The following is a 16122-nucleotide window of genomic DNA, read 5'->3' as shown; positions in this document are numbered from 1 at the left end:
CATGTACATTCTCCCTTTTTTTTTTAAATGTTTATTTATTTTTTTTGAGAGAAAGAGACAGAGTGTGAGTGAGTGAGGGGCAGAGAGAGAGGGAGACACAGAATCTGAAGCAGGCTCCAGGCTCTGAGCTATCAGCAGAGCCCAATACGGGGCTTGAACTCACAAACTGAGCTTAATCGACTGAGCCACCCAGGTGCCCTGAGGAATGTCTTCTCACCCTTACAACAACAAAGCATTTTCATCAACTTAAGTGCTTTATTCAAACAATTCATAAATGCACTAAGAAAATACTTGTTGCTTAACTACATATGCAGAGAAAGACAGATGTTTTCAGGATACAAAGAATAAGAGGGTATGGTCTGTTTTTCTAAACAGTATAATGTATGAGTGAATAGGCAATGCATTTCTGAAAATAAGAAATTAAGCAATGGAACAGGACACCTCTTGAAGAAGTTAATAGAAAAGTCAGGCAAAAGAGCAGCATGGTAGTGAAAAATATCTGATGTAGTCAGTTGCCCGAGTTCAAATCCTGTCTTTTTTGTCACTAACGAGGTGTGAGATTTTGAGCTGTTTATTTCACTCTCTAAACTTTGGTTTCCTCATCTATAAAATGGCAACAATAACAGCAATCTCATAAAGTCACTGTGAAGACCAGAGGACAACAGGACATGTAATGTGCTGCACATAATGCATGGTACACAGTAAGCACCCGAAAAGTTTCAGCCATTACTGATGTTGTCATCGCATAATGGGAAAGAATTCTACACAAGAACTCCAGAGCCCTAGGCGCTAATCCAAGATTTGCCACTGACTTCGGCGAGGGCTTCTCTTGGCTTCGGTTTTTTTCTCTAAAATATGATATGTACTGGGCTCCACAATGTTAGACTCTCTTCTAACTCAAAATTCCCATGTTGCCACTAGAAATGCCCTATGCCAGCGACCCGCTAATGATAAAAAATCACCGTAAATGCACTCTTTTGCCTCAAGCACTCTAGAAAGTCAGTCACAGTTAAGAATGCTGCTTCCACAACTAGAAAATAGAAGTAATGGAATATATTAATTTTTAAAATTTTTTTAATATTTATTTTTGAGAGAGAGAGCGAGCGAGTGCACGAGCAGGGGAGAAGCAGAGAAGGAGACACAGAATCCGAAGCAGGCTCCAGGCTCTGAGCTGTCAGCACAGAGCCCAATGTGGGCTCCAACCCCTAAGCTGTGAGATCATGATCCGAGCCAAAGTCGGACACTCAACCAAGTGAGCAACCCAGGTGTCCCTAGAATATATTAAATTAAAAGAAAATAGTTATTTCCTTCCACTTCAGAAATGAATAGAATCTGTTCTCTTAGAAGTCTGTGGTACCTTATGATGTTTAAAATTTATAAATAAGAGTGAAGCCTGGAAATAGCACACAGGCTGGTTATGAGACAGGTGATCACACATCCTGGTTTCCAGGGACACTCTGGTCTATGCTGTCTTCACAGCATAAATATTAATAGCTTGTAATCTCTAACATTCCAAAGCAAACTGATTTAGGCAATAAATTATGGTGTCACCTAGTCATATCAAGTTCTTAATTCATGAAAACTCTTACTCTTTAAGTTGGAAAATTTGGCTTCTTTGGAAATAAGTACCAGGTTTTGTTAAAACAGGCAAAAAATATAAGTTAATCTTATGACTATATATTTAGGAATGATTCAGTCCTAGACTTCAATGGTATAGCACCTACAGATTCAGAGAAGTATGACTATTCCATCTGCTTCTAAATTTGGGTCGTGTTGCTAATTCTCACTTGGTACTGCATAATATCATGCTTCATTCATGCAGCCATTCACTCAGTCCAAGTAATTACTGAGTGCCTGCATGCCATCTTTGGGAAAGGCTGGGGGAGGGAGGAATGAAAAGAATCAACATGTCTCACGGATCTCACGGTTCCTTCTCCTTGAATCTTAGAGAATTTTAAGACTGGTGTATAGCTTTCTGCCTGGTTGCTCTTTCTGAGACTCACTTTGTCTCATTCTCTCCACATGGGAATCTTTATGCCAAGTGGTTCAGTGATTTCTTTGCTATTTTTAAACTCATTGAAATCATATGGTGTGAAGCTGCATCAGCTGTCCCAGTGTGACTGTAACTAGAAAGAGGAGAAAAGCACAGACAACCGTGAGGAAAATGAGAGTCCTACAACCACCAGGTGGCATTTCTCGCCACCTAGCTAATCAGCAGGATTTGTGAAAACACTAGGGGGAAAGGTTTTCTCAGCCACTGCTTGACAAACACCCTGTGCTATACTGAACCATCACAAGAAATGAAAATGATCCAATGGAGTCCACAGCCAGATAGAATAAAAGACTTAATTCACCACTGGAAAGTGTTTAAGAACTGCATAAAATACTTAAAACTCCTCTAACACAATCCTTTTGGAATCAAAGGCCTGGGAAAGGATTACAGAAAGCAATCTTCCTATTTTCCAAAAGCTTATTTTAAACCATTCTAAACTAATGGAAAGCAGACCTTGAGGCACACTGAACCCACTGACTTTTACCACACATATATCTTTTTCCTCTATTATACTACTAACTACTATTAACACTGCTAATAATTCTATTATATTAATTCTATTCTATAGAATTCTATACTAATCTATTATTAGTCTATTATTAATCTAAACTAATTCTATATTAATCTATTCTATTAATATTTGTACTGTTCCACACACCATTTACTGTTTGGTACTATTGTTTCTACTTTTATAGGTACAGATCTAAACTCCTTTATTGGACTATGAGCTACTTCAGAGCAGAAACTATACCTATGTTTTTTTTACTTCTTTCAAATCACTTGTTTGAGAAACTAGCAGTGTCCCACTGTGAAACTACGGCCCAACTCCACCACTATCCGCGTGGGAAGGGGACTTCTCTGATTCTTGGCTTTCTCATCAGAATTCATTTATTCATTTAACCAAGTATTTTATGGAGCATCCACTATGTGCCCGGTCCTATTCTTGATGATACGAGCAAGATTATCAACAGCCTGTCCCCACAGAGAATATCCTAGTGGGGACTCACAGACAATAGACAAAATGTAACACAGTAAGTTAAACAGTGGTAAGTGCTTTTAAAAAACAGCAAAGGAATAGGAGGAATATTGTAATGTTGGAGGGAGGAATTGATTTAAAAATTTAATATGGTGGCCCAGGAGGCCTAAACGAAAAAGTAGTATTTCAGCAAAGACCTGAGAGAAGTAAGGGATCACCCCATGTGAATTATCTGGGTGAAGAGTATTCAGGGAGAGGGAAGAGCGGGAACAAAGCCCTATTGCGAGAGCATGCTCCATTGAAGAATATCAAAGAGAATGTGGTCAGGATGCAGCAAATGAGGAGACAAGTAGAGAATCAAGTCAAAGACAAGATGAAAGACCAGACCACATAAGACATGGTAGTGAGTTCTGTCATTATTTAGAGAGAAAAGGTCCACTGCTAGAGGATTTTCAGCAGAAGACATAACCTATCTGACTTATTCTAAAAGGATCACTCTAGATGCTGGGTTAATAGACTGAAAGAGGGAAAGAGTGGAAGGAGGAAGACCAACGAGGAGGCTACTACTGCAGGGAGATGGAAATGGTGGCTGGTACCAGGGCGGTGACAGAGATCAAGACAGAAATTATTAGATTCTGTACATATCCTGAAGATCTCATGAGATTTCCTCACTGTTTAAATGGGTGGAGGGGCGTCCAAGTGGCTCAGTGGGTTAAGCACCTGACTTTTGATTTCAGCTCAGGTCATGAGTTCAAGCTCCGAGTTGAGCTCTGTCCGAACAAATCCTCTCTCTTGGGATCCTCTCTCTCCCTCTCTCTTTCTGCACCCGCCCCCCTTCGGCCCACCGCCTCTCAAAAATAAATAAATAAAAACGTTTAAAATAAATAAATACATAAACATGGGGGAGGTAGAGTATGAGAAAAAAGGAAGAGTTGCAAAATTTTTTTAAGTTTATTTATTTTGAGAGAGAGTGAGGGAAGGGAAGAAAAAGAGAGAGAGAGAGAGAGAGAAAAGAGGAAGAGAATTCCAAGCAGGCTCTGCACTGCCAGTGAGAAGCCCAATTCAGGGCTCTATCTCAGGAACCATGGATCATGACCTGAGTGGAAACCAAGAGTTGGACGCTTAACTGACTGAGCCACCCAGGAACCTCGAAGAGTTGAAAATTTTTGGCCTGAGCACCAGAAGGATAGGCTGCTATTAAATGACATGGGGGAGGGGTGCATTGGGTGGGTCAGTCGGTCATGTATCTGACTCTTGGTTTCAGCTTAGGTCACAGTCTCACAGTTGGTGAGTTCGAGTCCCACAACAGGCTCTGTGCTGACAGTGTGAAGCCTGCTTGGGATTCTGTCTCCCTCTCTTTCTCTGCCCATGCTTGCTCTCTACCTCTCTCTCTCAAGAGTAAGTTTGAAATGTCTATTAAGTATCTAAGTAGAGTGATGTTGAGTAGGCAGTTACATTTAAATAAGTGTGTGTGTGTGTGTGTGTGTATTTTATAAAATGGTTAAAATAAATATAGTGATAATACCAAATGCTAACAAGGAGGCAAAGAAACTGGATCACTCACACCTTGCTGGTATTAACTGAGTCAGGGGATATAAATTTGGGAGTTGTCAACATATAGATGGTATTTAAAGCCATATGTTAGATCAAATGACCTAGGTGGGTAAGTGCAAATAAGGAGGAGAATTAAGTCCAAGCAAGGACTAAGGTTTCAGGCAGGCCAATGTTAAAAGTGCAGGGAGCTTAGATGAAACAAGCAGAGTATGAAGAGACAAGAAGGAAGGAAAAGAACCAGGAGAATCGGCTAACTTGGTGACAGGTGAAAAACTGTTTCAAGAAGGTAATCAAGATAATAATTTTGCTGGCTTGTTGTGAGGCTTAACCAAGACGAAAGCATCGACCCCAGGACCAGTCCCATAGTTGGAGCTCAATTCAGTCTAGTTTGATTCTCTCTCAGTATATACTTGTAACTGGTACATTCAAGTTTTTTTCTTGTTTTTACTTTATTTTATTTTATTTTAATGTCTGTTCTAACCAAATTTTTATGAGAAGAGCTAACAAAAAGAAGCTCTCAATTTTGCTACCGAGGGGCGCCTGAGTGCTTCAGTTGATTAAGTGTCTCACAGTTCATGAATTTGAGCCCCATGTTGGGCTCTGTGCTAACAGCTCAGAACCTGGAGCCTACTTCAGATTCTTGTCTCCCTCTCTCTCTCTGCTCCTCCCCTGCTCATTCTCTGTCTCTCAAAAATAAACATAAAAAAAAATTTTGCTACCTAGAAGCATAATTAATATGCAATGGGAATGAACTACACTCTACCAAAAGAATAACAAACAATCTCGGTTTTTCTTTTTCTTTCTTTCTTTCTTTTTTTTTTTTTTTTACAATCTCTGTTTTTCTAAGTTTAGTCACACAACTGTTAAATCTTGGACTCTGACGACATACGTGATAGCTTCACTACTATGTGGCAAACCTAAACATAAGTCGACCTTGTTTATTCATTCAAAATTAATACAGTAGACTAGAGAACCCAGAAATAGATTCATCCAAATATACCCAAATGATTTTTAACAAAGTGTCAGAAGCTGTTCAATAGAAGAGGGACAGACAGACATTTCAACAACTGGTTTCAAGCAACTAGATAGACATCTACAGGCAAAAAAATGAACCTCAATCTAAACCTGACACATTACACGAAATATAACTCAAAATGCATCATGGACTTGAAATCTTCAGGATCTAGGGTTAGGTGGAGAGCACAATACAAGAAAAAACTGATGAACTGGACTTTATCACAACTAAAAATGTTTGCCATGTGAAAAACACTTTGAAGAAAATGAAAAAACAGCTACAAATTGGAAGAAAATATTTACAAACCATGTATCTGACCAAGGATTCATACCTATCTACAATAAAACACTTTCAATAGTAAAAATAAATACATAAATAAATAGACAAATCCAATTAAATCAGGGATTTCACAAAAGAGGCAATTAGTATATAAGATGTCATCATCAGCCATTAAAGAAATGCAAATTAAAAATACAACAGGCTAATCCTCCACACTTATCAAAATGGCTAACCATATATGGGGTGCCTGGGTGGCTCAGCCAGTTGAGTGTCTGACTCTTGCTTTCAGCTCAGGTCATGATCCCAGGGTCATGGGATCAAGATCCAGGTGGGACTCTGTACTGGTTATGAAGCCTGCTTAAGATTCTCTCTCTCTCTCCCCCTCAGCCTCTCTCTCCTGCTCATGCTCTCTCTCTCTCTCTAAAATAAGATTTTTTAAAAAACTGTATTTAATGGCTAACACAGAGGCAACTGGGTGGCTCAGTCAGTTAAGCGTCCAACTTCGGCTCAGGTCATGATCTTGTGGTTCATGAGTTTGAGCCCTGCATTGGGCTCTGGGCTGACAGCTTGGAGCCTGGAGCCTGGAGGCTGCTTCAGATTCTGTGTCTCCCTCTCTCTCTGCTCTGTTCCATTTCACTCCAATACTCCATCCCTCTCTCTCTCCCTCTCTCTCTCTCTCAAAAATAAATGAACATTAAAAAAAAAAATGGCTAACACCAAATGCTGGCAAGGATGGAGAGAAACTGAGTCACTCAAACACTGCTGGCAGGAATGTAAAATGGTAAAGCCACTCTGGAAAACAGTTTGGCAGTTCCTTAAAAAAACTACATATGGGGCACCTGGGTGGCTCAGTTGGTTGAGTGCCCAACTTCCGCTCAGGTCATGATCTTGCGGTCCGTGAGTTTGAGCCGTGTGTCCAGCTCTGTGCTGACAGCTCAGAGCCTGGAGCCTGCTTTGGATTCTGTGTCTCCCTCTCTCCCTGCACCTCCTCTGCTCGTGCTCTCTCTCTCAAAAATAAATAAACATAAAAAAAAAAAAAAAAAAACCTTCACATGCACTTACTATAGGACCAGCAACTGCATTCCTGGGCATCTGCCCTAAAGAAATAAAAACTTAGGGTCACAGTTTGTTTACACACTTGCCAAATGAAGGACTTCTGGGTTGTACACAAATGTCACAGCAGCACTATTTGTAAAATGCAAAAACTGGAAACAACACAAAAGTTCTTCAACAGGCAAATGGTTAAACTAACTGTGGTACAGCCACACAATAGAATACTATGCAGCAATAAAACGGAACTTTTGATTTACACACCAACTTGGGTGGATCTCAAGGGAATTATGCTGAGTGGAAAAAGACAATTCAAATAGGTGACAGACTGTACGATTCCATTTATAGAACATTCTCAAAATAAAATTATAAAGATGGAGACCAGATGAGTGGTCACCAGAAGTTAGGGTTGGGGGGGGATGGGGGGGATGGCTGGAAAAGAACAGCTTCAGGAAGCTTGTGTTAATGGAGCAGTTCTGTATCTTGATTGCCGGGATAGTTTTACAAATCTACATATGGGATAAAATTGTACAGAACAATACACACACACACACACACACACGTACTTATAAAACCAGTGAAATAAGTATAAACTGTGGAGACTAACTAGTTTTGACACTGTACTACAGTTATGCAAGATGTTACCATTGGGGACATTGCGTGAAAGGTACACAGACCCCCATTGTACATTTTTTTTTTTTACAACTGCCTGTGAATCCATAATTAATATAAAAAATAAACTGTTGCCATTACTTTCAGTTTTCAAGCCATTCATATAAAACATGCCATTCATGTACTTATTTAGAAATTTGCTCTTCTTTATAATTAGGGAAGAAGTGGAGTTCTAATACTAAAAACTTTATTAAAACCTCTTTAGTTCATTTTTCAGGTTTTCAATATGATGCAAGAAAAGATAACCATGCTTTCACAGCATCCTAGAGGAAAAGGACATTACATAACACCTCATTGAGACAGCATGGGAGACCTAAACATGTTCTCAAATAGTGTCTGTCGGGGCACCTGGGTGACTCAGTTGGTTAAGCGTCTGACTTCAGCTCAGCTCACGATCTCACAGTTCGTGGGTTCAAGCCCAGCATTGGGCTCTGTGCTGACAGCTCAGAGCCTGGAACCTGCTTCAGGTTCTGTGGCTCCCTCACTCTCTGCCCTCCCCCACTCATGCTCTCTATCTCTTAAAAATGAATACATGTTAAAAAAAATTTTTTTTAAGTAGTGTCTATGTTCTACAGGTCAAATATGGCCCATAGCCTTGTTATGGCCCACAAGAAAATAATTTTTACATCTGTTTAAACCTTATTTATTTGTTTTGAGAGAGGGGGTAGGAGGGACAGAGAGAGCGAGCGAGCGAGAGAGAGAGAGAGAGAGAGAGAGAGAGAGAGAGAGAATTCCAAGCAAGCTCTGCAATGACAGTGCAGGGCTCGAACTCACGAACTGAGAGATCATGACCTGAGCAGAAGTCAAACACTTAACCTACTGAGACACTCAGGTGACCCAGTTTTTACATTTTTAAACGGTTGTGGAAAAAAAAAACAAAGAAAAATATGGACAAAGACCATACATGGCCCATAAAGCCTAAAATATTTATTATCTGGTTCTTTCAGTAAAAGTATACCAATCTCTGCTTTGTGGTACACCTCAATAAATTATATGCCAACCTTAGAAGAAAGTCAAAGTCAGAATTTTTTTTAAATCTTTCCTCTGCTTACACCATCCATTTGCCCTTCATAGAGAAGCCCTCAGCCTAATAACAATTCCCCAATCCTGGACTCTCCTTTGTTAAGAACGTCATTTCAAGACACCGCACTTGGCAAGTTTACCGTGGGGAGTGCTTTCTTTAGGGAGCCCAAAGTCCTGAATGAATTCCTGAAATCATGTCCCCATTCAGAAATACAGTGAGCCTCATCCACAGCAATAAGTGTAATACCTATAAAGTGAAAAATATAAAAATGGGGAAAATAAAGTTTAAAAAGAAGCAATAAATTCATCTAAATCAATTATCACCTTTACTTCAAATATATAAATATCACAGAAAGGAAAATAAATAAATCAAAGTATTTGGTTCATATAAAAATATAAGCATAAACAACATCAGGTAACACCAAAAATCATTATGAAACAGAGGATGGGAGAAACATGGATAAAATCACATGGATAAAAGAAGGAAACATTGATTCAAACAACATTATTTATTAGATTTCAGCTTTCATCATTATTCCTCAAAGAAATGAATTACTTACTATTACTTTGCCCTCAAAACTATCACTCATGAACCACTTGCAATGATACTGTCTTAAAAAAGAAGAGCTGCTTTTTTTTCTCTCTCTCTCTTTGGTAATACTTTCAATTTTATCTTATCGATTAGCTATCAAAAGAGACAGAAAGAGCACATTCCTACTGAGATGAAGCACATCATTGTCCATGACTGATCACATATCATACTGCAGAGAGTTCCTCTGAAATGCCAATATTGGAAGACAGGATGACATCCACATTTTCTATTGTAAGATGGTAAGAACTAAATCTCAGTATCTACCATACAGGTAAAAAGGAACGTAATTCGTTCTTTCCTTCCCTAGCAACCCCTCCACTCTGCCCCCCACCACACACCCACATTGAAACAGAATCAATAGTGTGTACTAATACATTTCAGAACAGGCTTTATTGTGTAACCATCCATTAAAATGTCTTTAGATATTTCAAAGTAATGACAGTAGTGCTTTCGCCTTCCATTACCAAATTAATACTTAAGACAAAAATAATTTTGTCCTTCAATGGAGATGATCACCACTTGATACTTATTTGAGTATTAATCATTTTCTGCCATTAGGAGGGCAATTAAAAATATGTGTTCTAGAGTCAGACTACCTGGATGCAGAACCTGGCTCCAGCACTAACATTTGTATTAACTTAAACAAGTTACTTAAGTTTCCGATGGTCAATTTCCCACAAATAAAAGGTAGAAAATAATAGTACTTAACATTTTTTACTTACTCTGAAGATTAAATTAGATCATTCACTTAAAATGCTAAGACAGGGCCTGGCATAAAAGCCGAATTAAAAAAAAAAACAGAACACTAAACTATTACAGTTATTAAATGCCCACTCTGATCCAAACACTCTTCTAGGAAAAGATCAATAAAATGTACTCTGTAACCTTGAGAAGCTCACGATTCCACCCGAGGAGACAGATCAGCAAATAAACAATTATAATTCAGTGAGATTACCAAATAACAACAGAGATGAAAGAGAAAGCAAAACAGTAAACCTACTAAATATGAATACAGGTTGATTAGTATCAAAATTCTCTGTCTGCTACTGTGTAACTGGGAAAAATTCAATGTTACCACTAATTTGGGCTTTAGAAACTAAATGACCCAGATTTTAAATGAAATAGGTTAAAATAAACATGATGGCTCCTCTTTTAAAACCTTCCTTAAAATTATAGGTTTGAAAAAAAAAATTATAGGTTTGACTAAATACCTCTTCATGGAGCTGAACTTTGTCCCTTACCATCAGTTTTACCAAGCTTTTGCTAACTTTAACTTTATATTTTTTAATGTTTATTTATTTATTTTTGAGAGAGAGAGAGAGAGAGAGAGAGAGAGAGAGAGAGAGAAAGTCACAGAGAGAGAGACAGAATCCCAAGCAGGCTCCACACCAGCAGTGCTGAGCACGATGTGGGGCTCAAACTCACAGCCCATGAGATCATGACCTGAGCCAAAACCAAGAGCCAGACACTTGACTGACTGAGCCATCCAGGCGCCCCAACGATTTTTACTTTAAATTTGCAAGTCCAAGTGTCTGCCCAAGTCCTATACATATTTCATTTTGGCTTATCTGTCACTCAAGCCTTATTTCTAAAGTCAAAAGACAATTACAAGTGTGTTTGGTTTTAAGGAGTCTCCATATAACATTATGTTTGCTGCTTCTGTTACACATGCATACTACTTAAATAATGTAACATAAAAAGCATAAATCTGATTAGCTAAATGTCAGACTACTGTACAAACAGAATTCTGAGCAGATTCACTTTTGCAAGCATTTTACAATTTCCTGCAAAAAAAGCCAAAGAAAAATCTTTCAAAAAGAATTTATGCCCTTTTGTTCAACATTGAGAGTCAACCAAAACGAGCATTTTCATCCATCCTATGCAGAGTATTCTGCTCTAATGACTGCAGTGTTCATAATTTAATCTATTACAAAGAAATAAAAATAGAGAATCAGAACTAGTTGTCAAAGGATCTAAGCAAATTTTTAAGCTAATAACTAATTAACTCCATCACAGAAACAAAGCAAATATTGAAATGGAACAAAACATATGCAGCTCCCCATGAACACAGATCCAGCTTTTGGTAGAAAACAATAAAATTCCTACACCTAGGGTATTTAGGCTTAATCTGAAGTGAAATATCCTTAAGAGTTCCACACAACTGAATAGAGGACACACCAAATTTGTCTTCCATGAAAGGCAAAAATATGCCAATAAGGCATACAATAGTGATAATATCTTTGATAACGTATTTAATCAAATGTTAACTTCTGCCCTCATTCTTTTGTTGGTATTTAATACATACTAAAAAGACACAAATTTGTTTTCATTAAGTTGTTACAAAAATTATTAAATGCATTCCTAGAAGTATATGCTACTAACCATTAAATGAGATGTTGCAATGTTGAAAATTTACCTACCCAGAATTATTTTAATATATAATTATTCAGTGAGACCAAATAATATTAGAAAACTAAGACTGGTTAGTTGAGCTGAATGTTTGCACGATGAGCTATGCTATGATTGCAATTCTTGGATAGCTTATTCTAGCCAGCAAGAAGGAAAAAAAAGCAGACAAAAATTTTTAAAGTACAAAAAAAAAAAAAAAATAGGGCACCAGCTGTTGACTAATTCTGTATTTACATTTTCTAGGAAATAAGCTCTGACTTACTATCTAACTTTTTAAAATCACACTCGCTGGTGGCAAATAATCAAAGTTACTGTGGTTTTCAACCTTGACTACAAATCAGAATCACTCATGAAAAACCACAGGGGCCAGGGTCCCACCACAGGCATGTTGAATCAGAATTTTCAGGTTTGGAGGATACTACATTGTTCTCAAGTTTGAAAAGTGATTCTCATGAACAAGAGTGGAGAACAACTATGTTGATTTAATTCAGATTCAGAATATGAAAAAAAGGAAATTATAATTTCACAGAATCTAAAAATCAACATTTATTTAATAATACATTTAAATTCCTACTGTGTGCCAGGCACTGCGCTAGGGCATTTTTGCCCCCAAAATGTTTATAGTCTAGCAGAAGAAAAGAGATCTATAAACAGGCAATTATAATACAGGAGCCTAATTTCTATGGCAGAAGGAATTTTAGGTACTTAGAATAAGACAAGGAAGACACCAAGTTGCAAAGTCAGAGATTTCCTGGAGGAAATAATGTTTGAAATAAACTTCAACAGAAGTGAAATCCAATATCCATTCATATATTTAACTTTAAAGGATAACTCAATTAAATAAGCACTTATAAAAAGATCCTATCATACCACTTACCAATATTAGCCTCAAGTTGCTGGAGTAGGCTCAAGTTACCTGAACAGAATTCTGGAGTTACATACACAATTTGATATTTGCCTCTGAAAAATAAACAAACAAAAAAAGAAATAGAAAAGGAAATATACTACAATAAAGAAAACAATCATCCAATGAATTACAACTTAAAACCACAATACCTGATAAATTTTTAAATAATACATTATACCACTCAAAACTAAATGAACATTACAAGTGTGTGTATATATCCACATGTATTAGTTCTCTGATTCTACTTCAACACATCAAAATAAACAGTGGCAAAGAGTACTCAGGAAGTCCTCAGCATTAAGGTGACATTAGAAGCCAGGTCCTGATTTCCAGCAGTTTAGCCCCAAAACTATAGTGTTTGAGTTAAACAGTTAAGCCTGTGGTAAACCTTCTATGTGTTGGCAATCCACCCACATACCATCCTCCTTCTTGGAGAATTACAACCCATTATCCTACCACCGACTCCCTCCCCATGATTAAATCCATAGTGCCCATGTTTCTCCTACGTATTTTGCTCTCTTGCCTAAATATATCTTCTTGGGCCAGGGTTCAGCACTGTATCAATGTCACATCAACTGGTCTCTGTCCTAGAATTTGGAGTTCCAACCAAGAACAACCAGTCAGTCTCTGCAAATGACAAGACCTGTAATTTGTGAAAAAAAGGAGCTGGAGGGCAGTCTTCTCTACCTTATGACTAGAAAAGCAGAAAATGCTTATCTCCTCCGAGAGAAGAATTGAGGAGACACAGAGAGGCCATGGATAAAAAAAAGCCTTATTGTATTTTTGATACCCAATTCAAAGTCTCTTCCTAACGGCTGGCTAATTCGTGTTCAGTGTGACCCATGAGACATTCCTATATCCTTAATATAAAATTCATTATTTGCTTAAGCTAGCTTGACTTTTTTCTATTCTGGGCAGACAGAATCCTAACTAAACAATGTTTGCAATAAAGTTTAGGTCTAGGGCATTTAAAATATATAGAGTCTCCTTTTCATTCTACTAAGTGAAGACATAAAGTTAAATAGAATGAAAACTTAATTTCCTATATAAAAAGACTTTAAAACATTTCATCTACTGTGTGCTAGGCATAGTGCTTTTATTAGGAATTAGGAACAAAACAATTAGGAACAAAATAGATATGCTTTTAATCTCATGAAATTAATTCAATATTCTAATTAACATAGGAAAACAGTATAAATAACAAGTTCTCATGTCAGCCTGCCCAAGGTTTGACTCTCAATTCTACTTCTTACAAGCTAAGTGATTTTAACTTCAGTGTGCCTCAGTTTCTTAAATGTAATGTAGTAATAATAATTATAAAGACAACTAATTCAACACAAATCTACATTGAAGGTAAATCCAATCAAATTCCACTGGCATTTGAGTTGAAAAGGTAATTTTGAAATACTTATGGAATGTTCACTTTGGCAGCACATATACTGAAATACTTAAGGAAATACAAAGGACCTAGAAAAGACAAAAAACTTTGAAATAAAAGAACAAAATCAGAAGACTTATACTACCTGATTTCAAGGCTTATTACAAAGCTACAGTAATGAAGACACCAATCCAGATAGGCAAACAGATTGATGGAACAAACACTGTAGCAAAAGACCCACATGTATGTAGTCATTTTGCTTTTGACAAAGGTACAAAGGCAATTCGATAGAGAAAGGATAGTATCTTCCACAAAGAGAGCTGGAACCAATTGGATATCCTTAAGAGAAAATAAGTTGTAATCAGTAACTGGTACAATACACAAAATTTACATTAAATGGGTTATAGACCTAAATGTAAAACTTAAAACTGTAACACTTTTAGGAGAAAATGTAAAAGAAAGTCTCTGTGATCCTGAGTTAGGCAAAGGCTTCTTAGATTCCACACCAAAAGCAAAATCCATAAAAGAACAAATTGACAGGCTGGACTTCAAAATGAAAAACTGCTGCTCTTCAAAAGAACAGTTCAGAGAATGACAAGAGAAGTCACAAACTAGAAATGTTGGCAAAGCATATACCAAATAAAGAATTTGTATTCAGAATAAATAAATGATTACCAAAACTCAGTAAGGGAAAAGACAACGATAAAGAATGGGCAAAGATGTGAATAGATGCTTTCTAAAAGAAGATCTACAGATGGCCAAAAAGGACATGAAAAGATGTTCAAATTCAGTAGTCATTAAAGAAATGCAAATTAAAAACACATTGAGATCTTATTAGAATGGTTAAAATCAAGACTGGCCATACCACGCAATGGCAGAGAGGAGGAGGGATTAGAACTCTCAGACCTTGCCAGTGGGAATATAAAATGGTACAAATCACTCTCAACAAAGTCTGGCAGTTTCTTAAAAAGTCAACATAGAATTACCTATGACCCAGCAATTCCACTAATAGGCATATACACAAAAGCATGAAAACAGTCTTCATATAAAAACTTACACACTAATGTTTGTAGTACAATTATTCGTAACAGCCAGAAGTGGAAACAACCTAAATGCCCACCATTAATGAATGGTTAAACAAAGCATGTTATGTCTGTACAATGGAATATTATTCATCCATAAAAAGAAATAAAATACTGACAACTAATGCTAAGTGAAAGAAGCCAGACACAAAAGGCCACATACTGTAGGAGTCCATTTATATGAAATGTCCAGAGTAGGCAAATCATAGAAACAGAAAGTAGATTAGTGGTTTGAAACGGTGTTGGGGTTGAAGGGGGAGGGGGATGGGGACACTGGGGAGTGACTGCGTAATGGATACTGAGGTTTTCTTGGAGTGATGAAAATGTTCTGGAATTAGACGGTTAGATGGTTGTAAAACATTGTGATGTACTAAAAGCCACTGAACTGTATAAAATGGTTAAAATGATGACTATTATGTAAATTCATCTCAATCAGAAAAAAAAGTTAAATATATACTCACAACATGATCCAGTGATTCCACTCCTTGGTTTATACCAATCAACACATATGAACACATACCAATAAACACATAAATGAAAACATATGTCCATACAAAGACTTGCATACAAATGTTCAGAGCAGCTTTATTTGTAACAGCCCCAAACTGGAAACAATGCCATGTCTATCAACAGTTGAACAGATGAAACAAATTATGACAATACCCTTATGACGTAATCTAGTTAGCAATAAAACAGGAACGAACTATTGATACATGTAACAGCATGGATGAATCTCAAAGTAATTACGCTGTGTGATTTAAACCAGACAAAACAAGAGCACATATTGTATGGCTGGTTCTGTTCATGTGCAATTTTAGAAGACATAAGCTAATCTAGAGTGGCAGAAAGTAGATCAGTAGTTACCTGGTGAGTGGGGTAGACAAGGTAGGAATAAGTGAAAGGAATGCATTACAAAGGGTGTAAGTAAACACTGAGGATGATGGATAAAGGGTCAGCATCTGGATTGCAGTGATGGTTTTGTCGGTATTTATACGTCAAACTCACCAAATTACACATTATAAGTATGTAAAAATTATTGTATTGCAATTATACCTCAATAAAGGTAATTTAAAATGTTTAAAAGAAAGAAAACGTATGTTCTAAAAAAGATTTTATAGGAATGTTCACAGAA

General features: G+C 37.1%; 1 protein-coding gene across 7 annotated transcripts in view; it reads right to left on the bottom strand.

Moving 5' to 3' along the window:
- Positions 1-16122, bottom strand: part of WRN (WRN RecQ like helicase) — a 152677-nt gene that overhangs the window by 65908 nt on the left and 70647 nt on the right. For all 7 annotated transcript variants that reach the window (XM_047856385.1, XM_047856383.1, XM_047856387.1 and 4 more), the window contains 2 exons: positions 12501-12583; positions 8763-8869 (listed from right to left, as the gene is read on the bottom strand). In XM_047856385.1, the coding sequence (XP_047712341.1) occupies positions 8763-8869; positions 12501-12583 (190 nt within the window). The remainder of the gene's footprint in view (positions 1-8762; positions 8870-12500; positions 12584-16122) is intronic.

This window comes from Prionailurus viverrinus, chromosome B1 (genome assembly GCF_022837055.1).
Source record: "Prionailurus viverrinus isolate Anna chromosome B1, UM_Priviv_1.0, whole genome shotgun sequence".
Taxonomy (NCBI): Eukaryota; Metazoa; Chordata; class Mammalia; order Carnivora; family Felidae; genus Prionailurus; species Prionailurus viverrinus.
The sequence above is the reverse complement of the archived record's forward strand: the minus strand, read 5'-3'. Positions and strand labels throughout refer to the sequence as shown.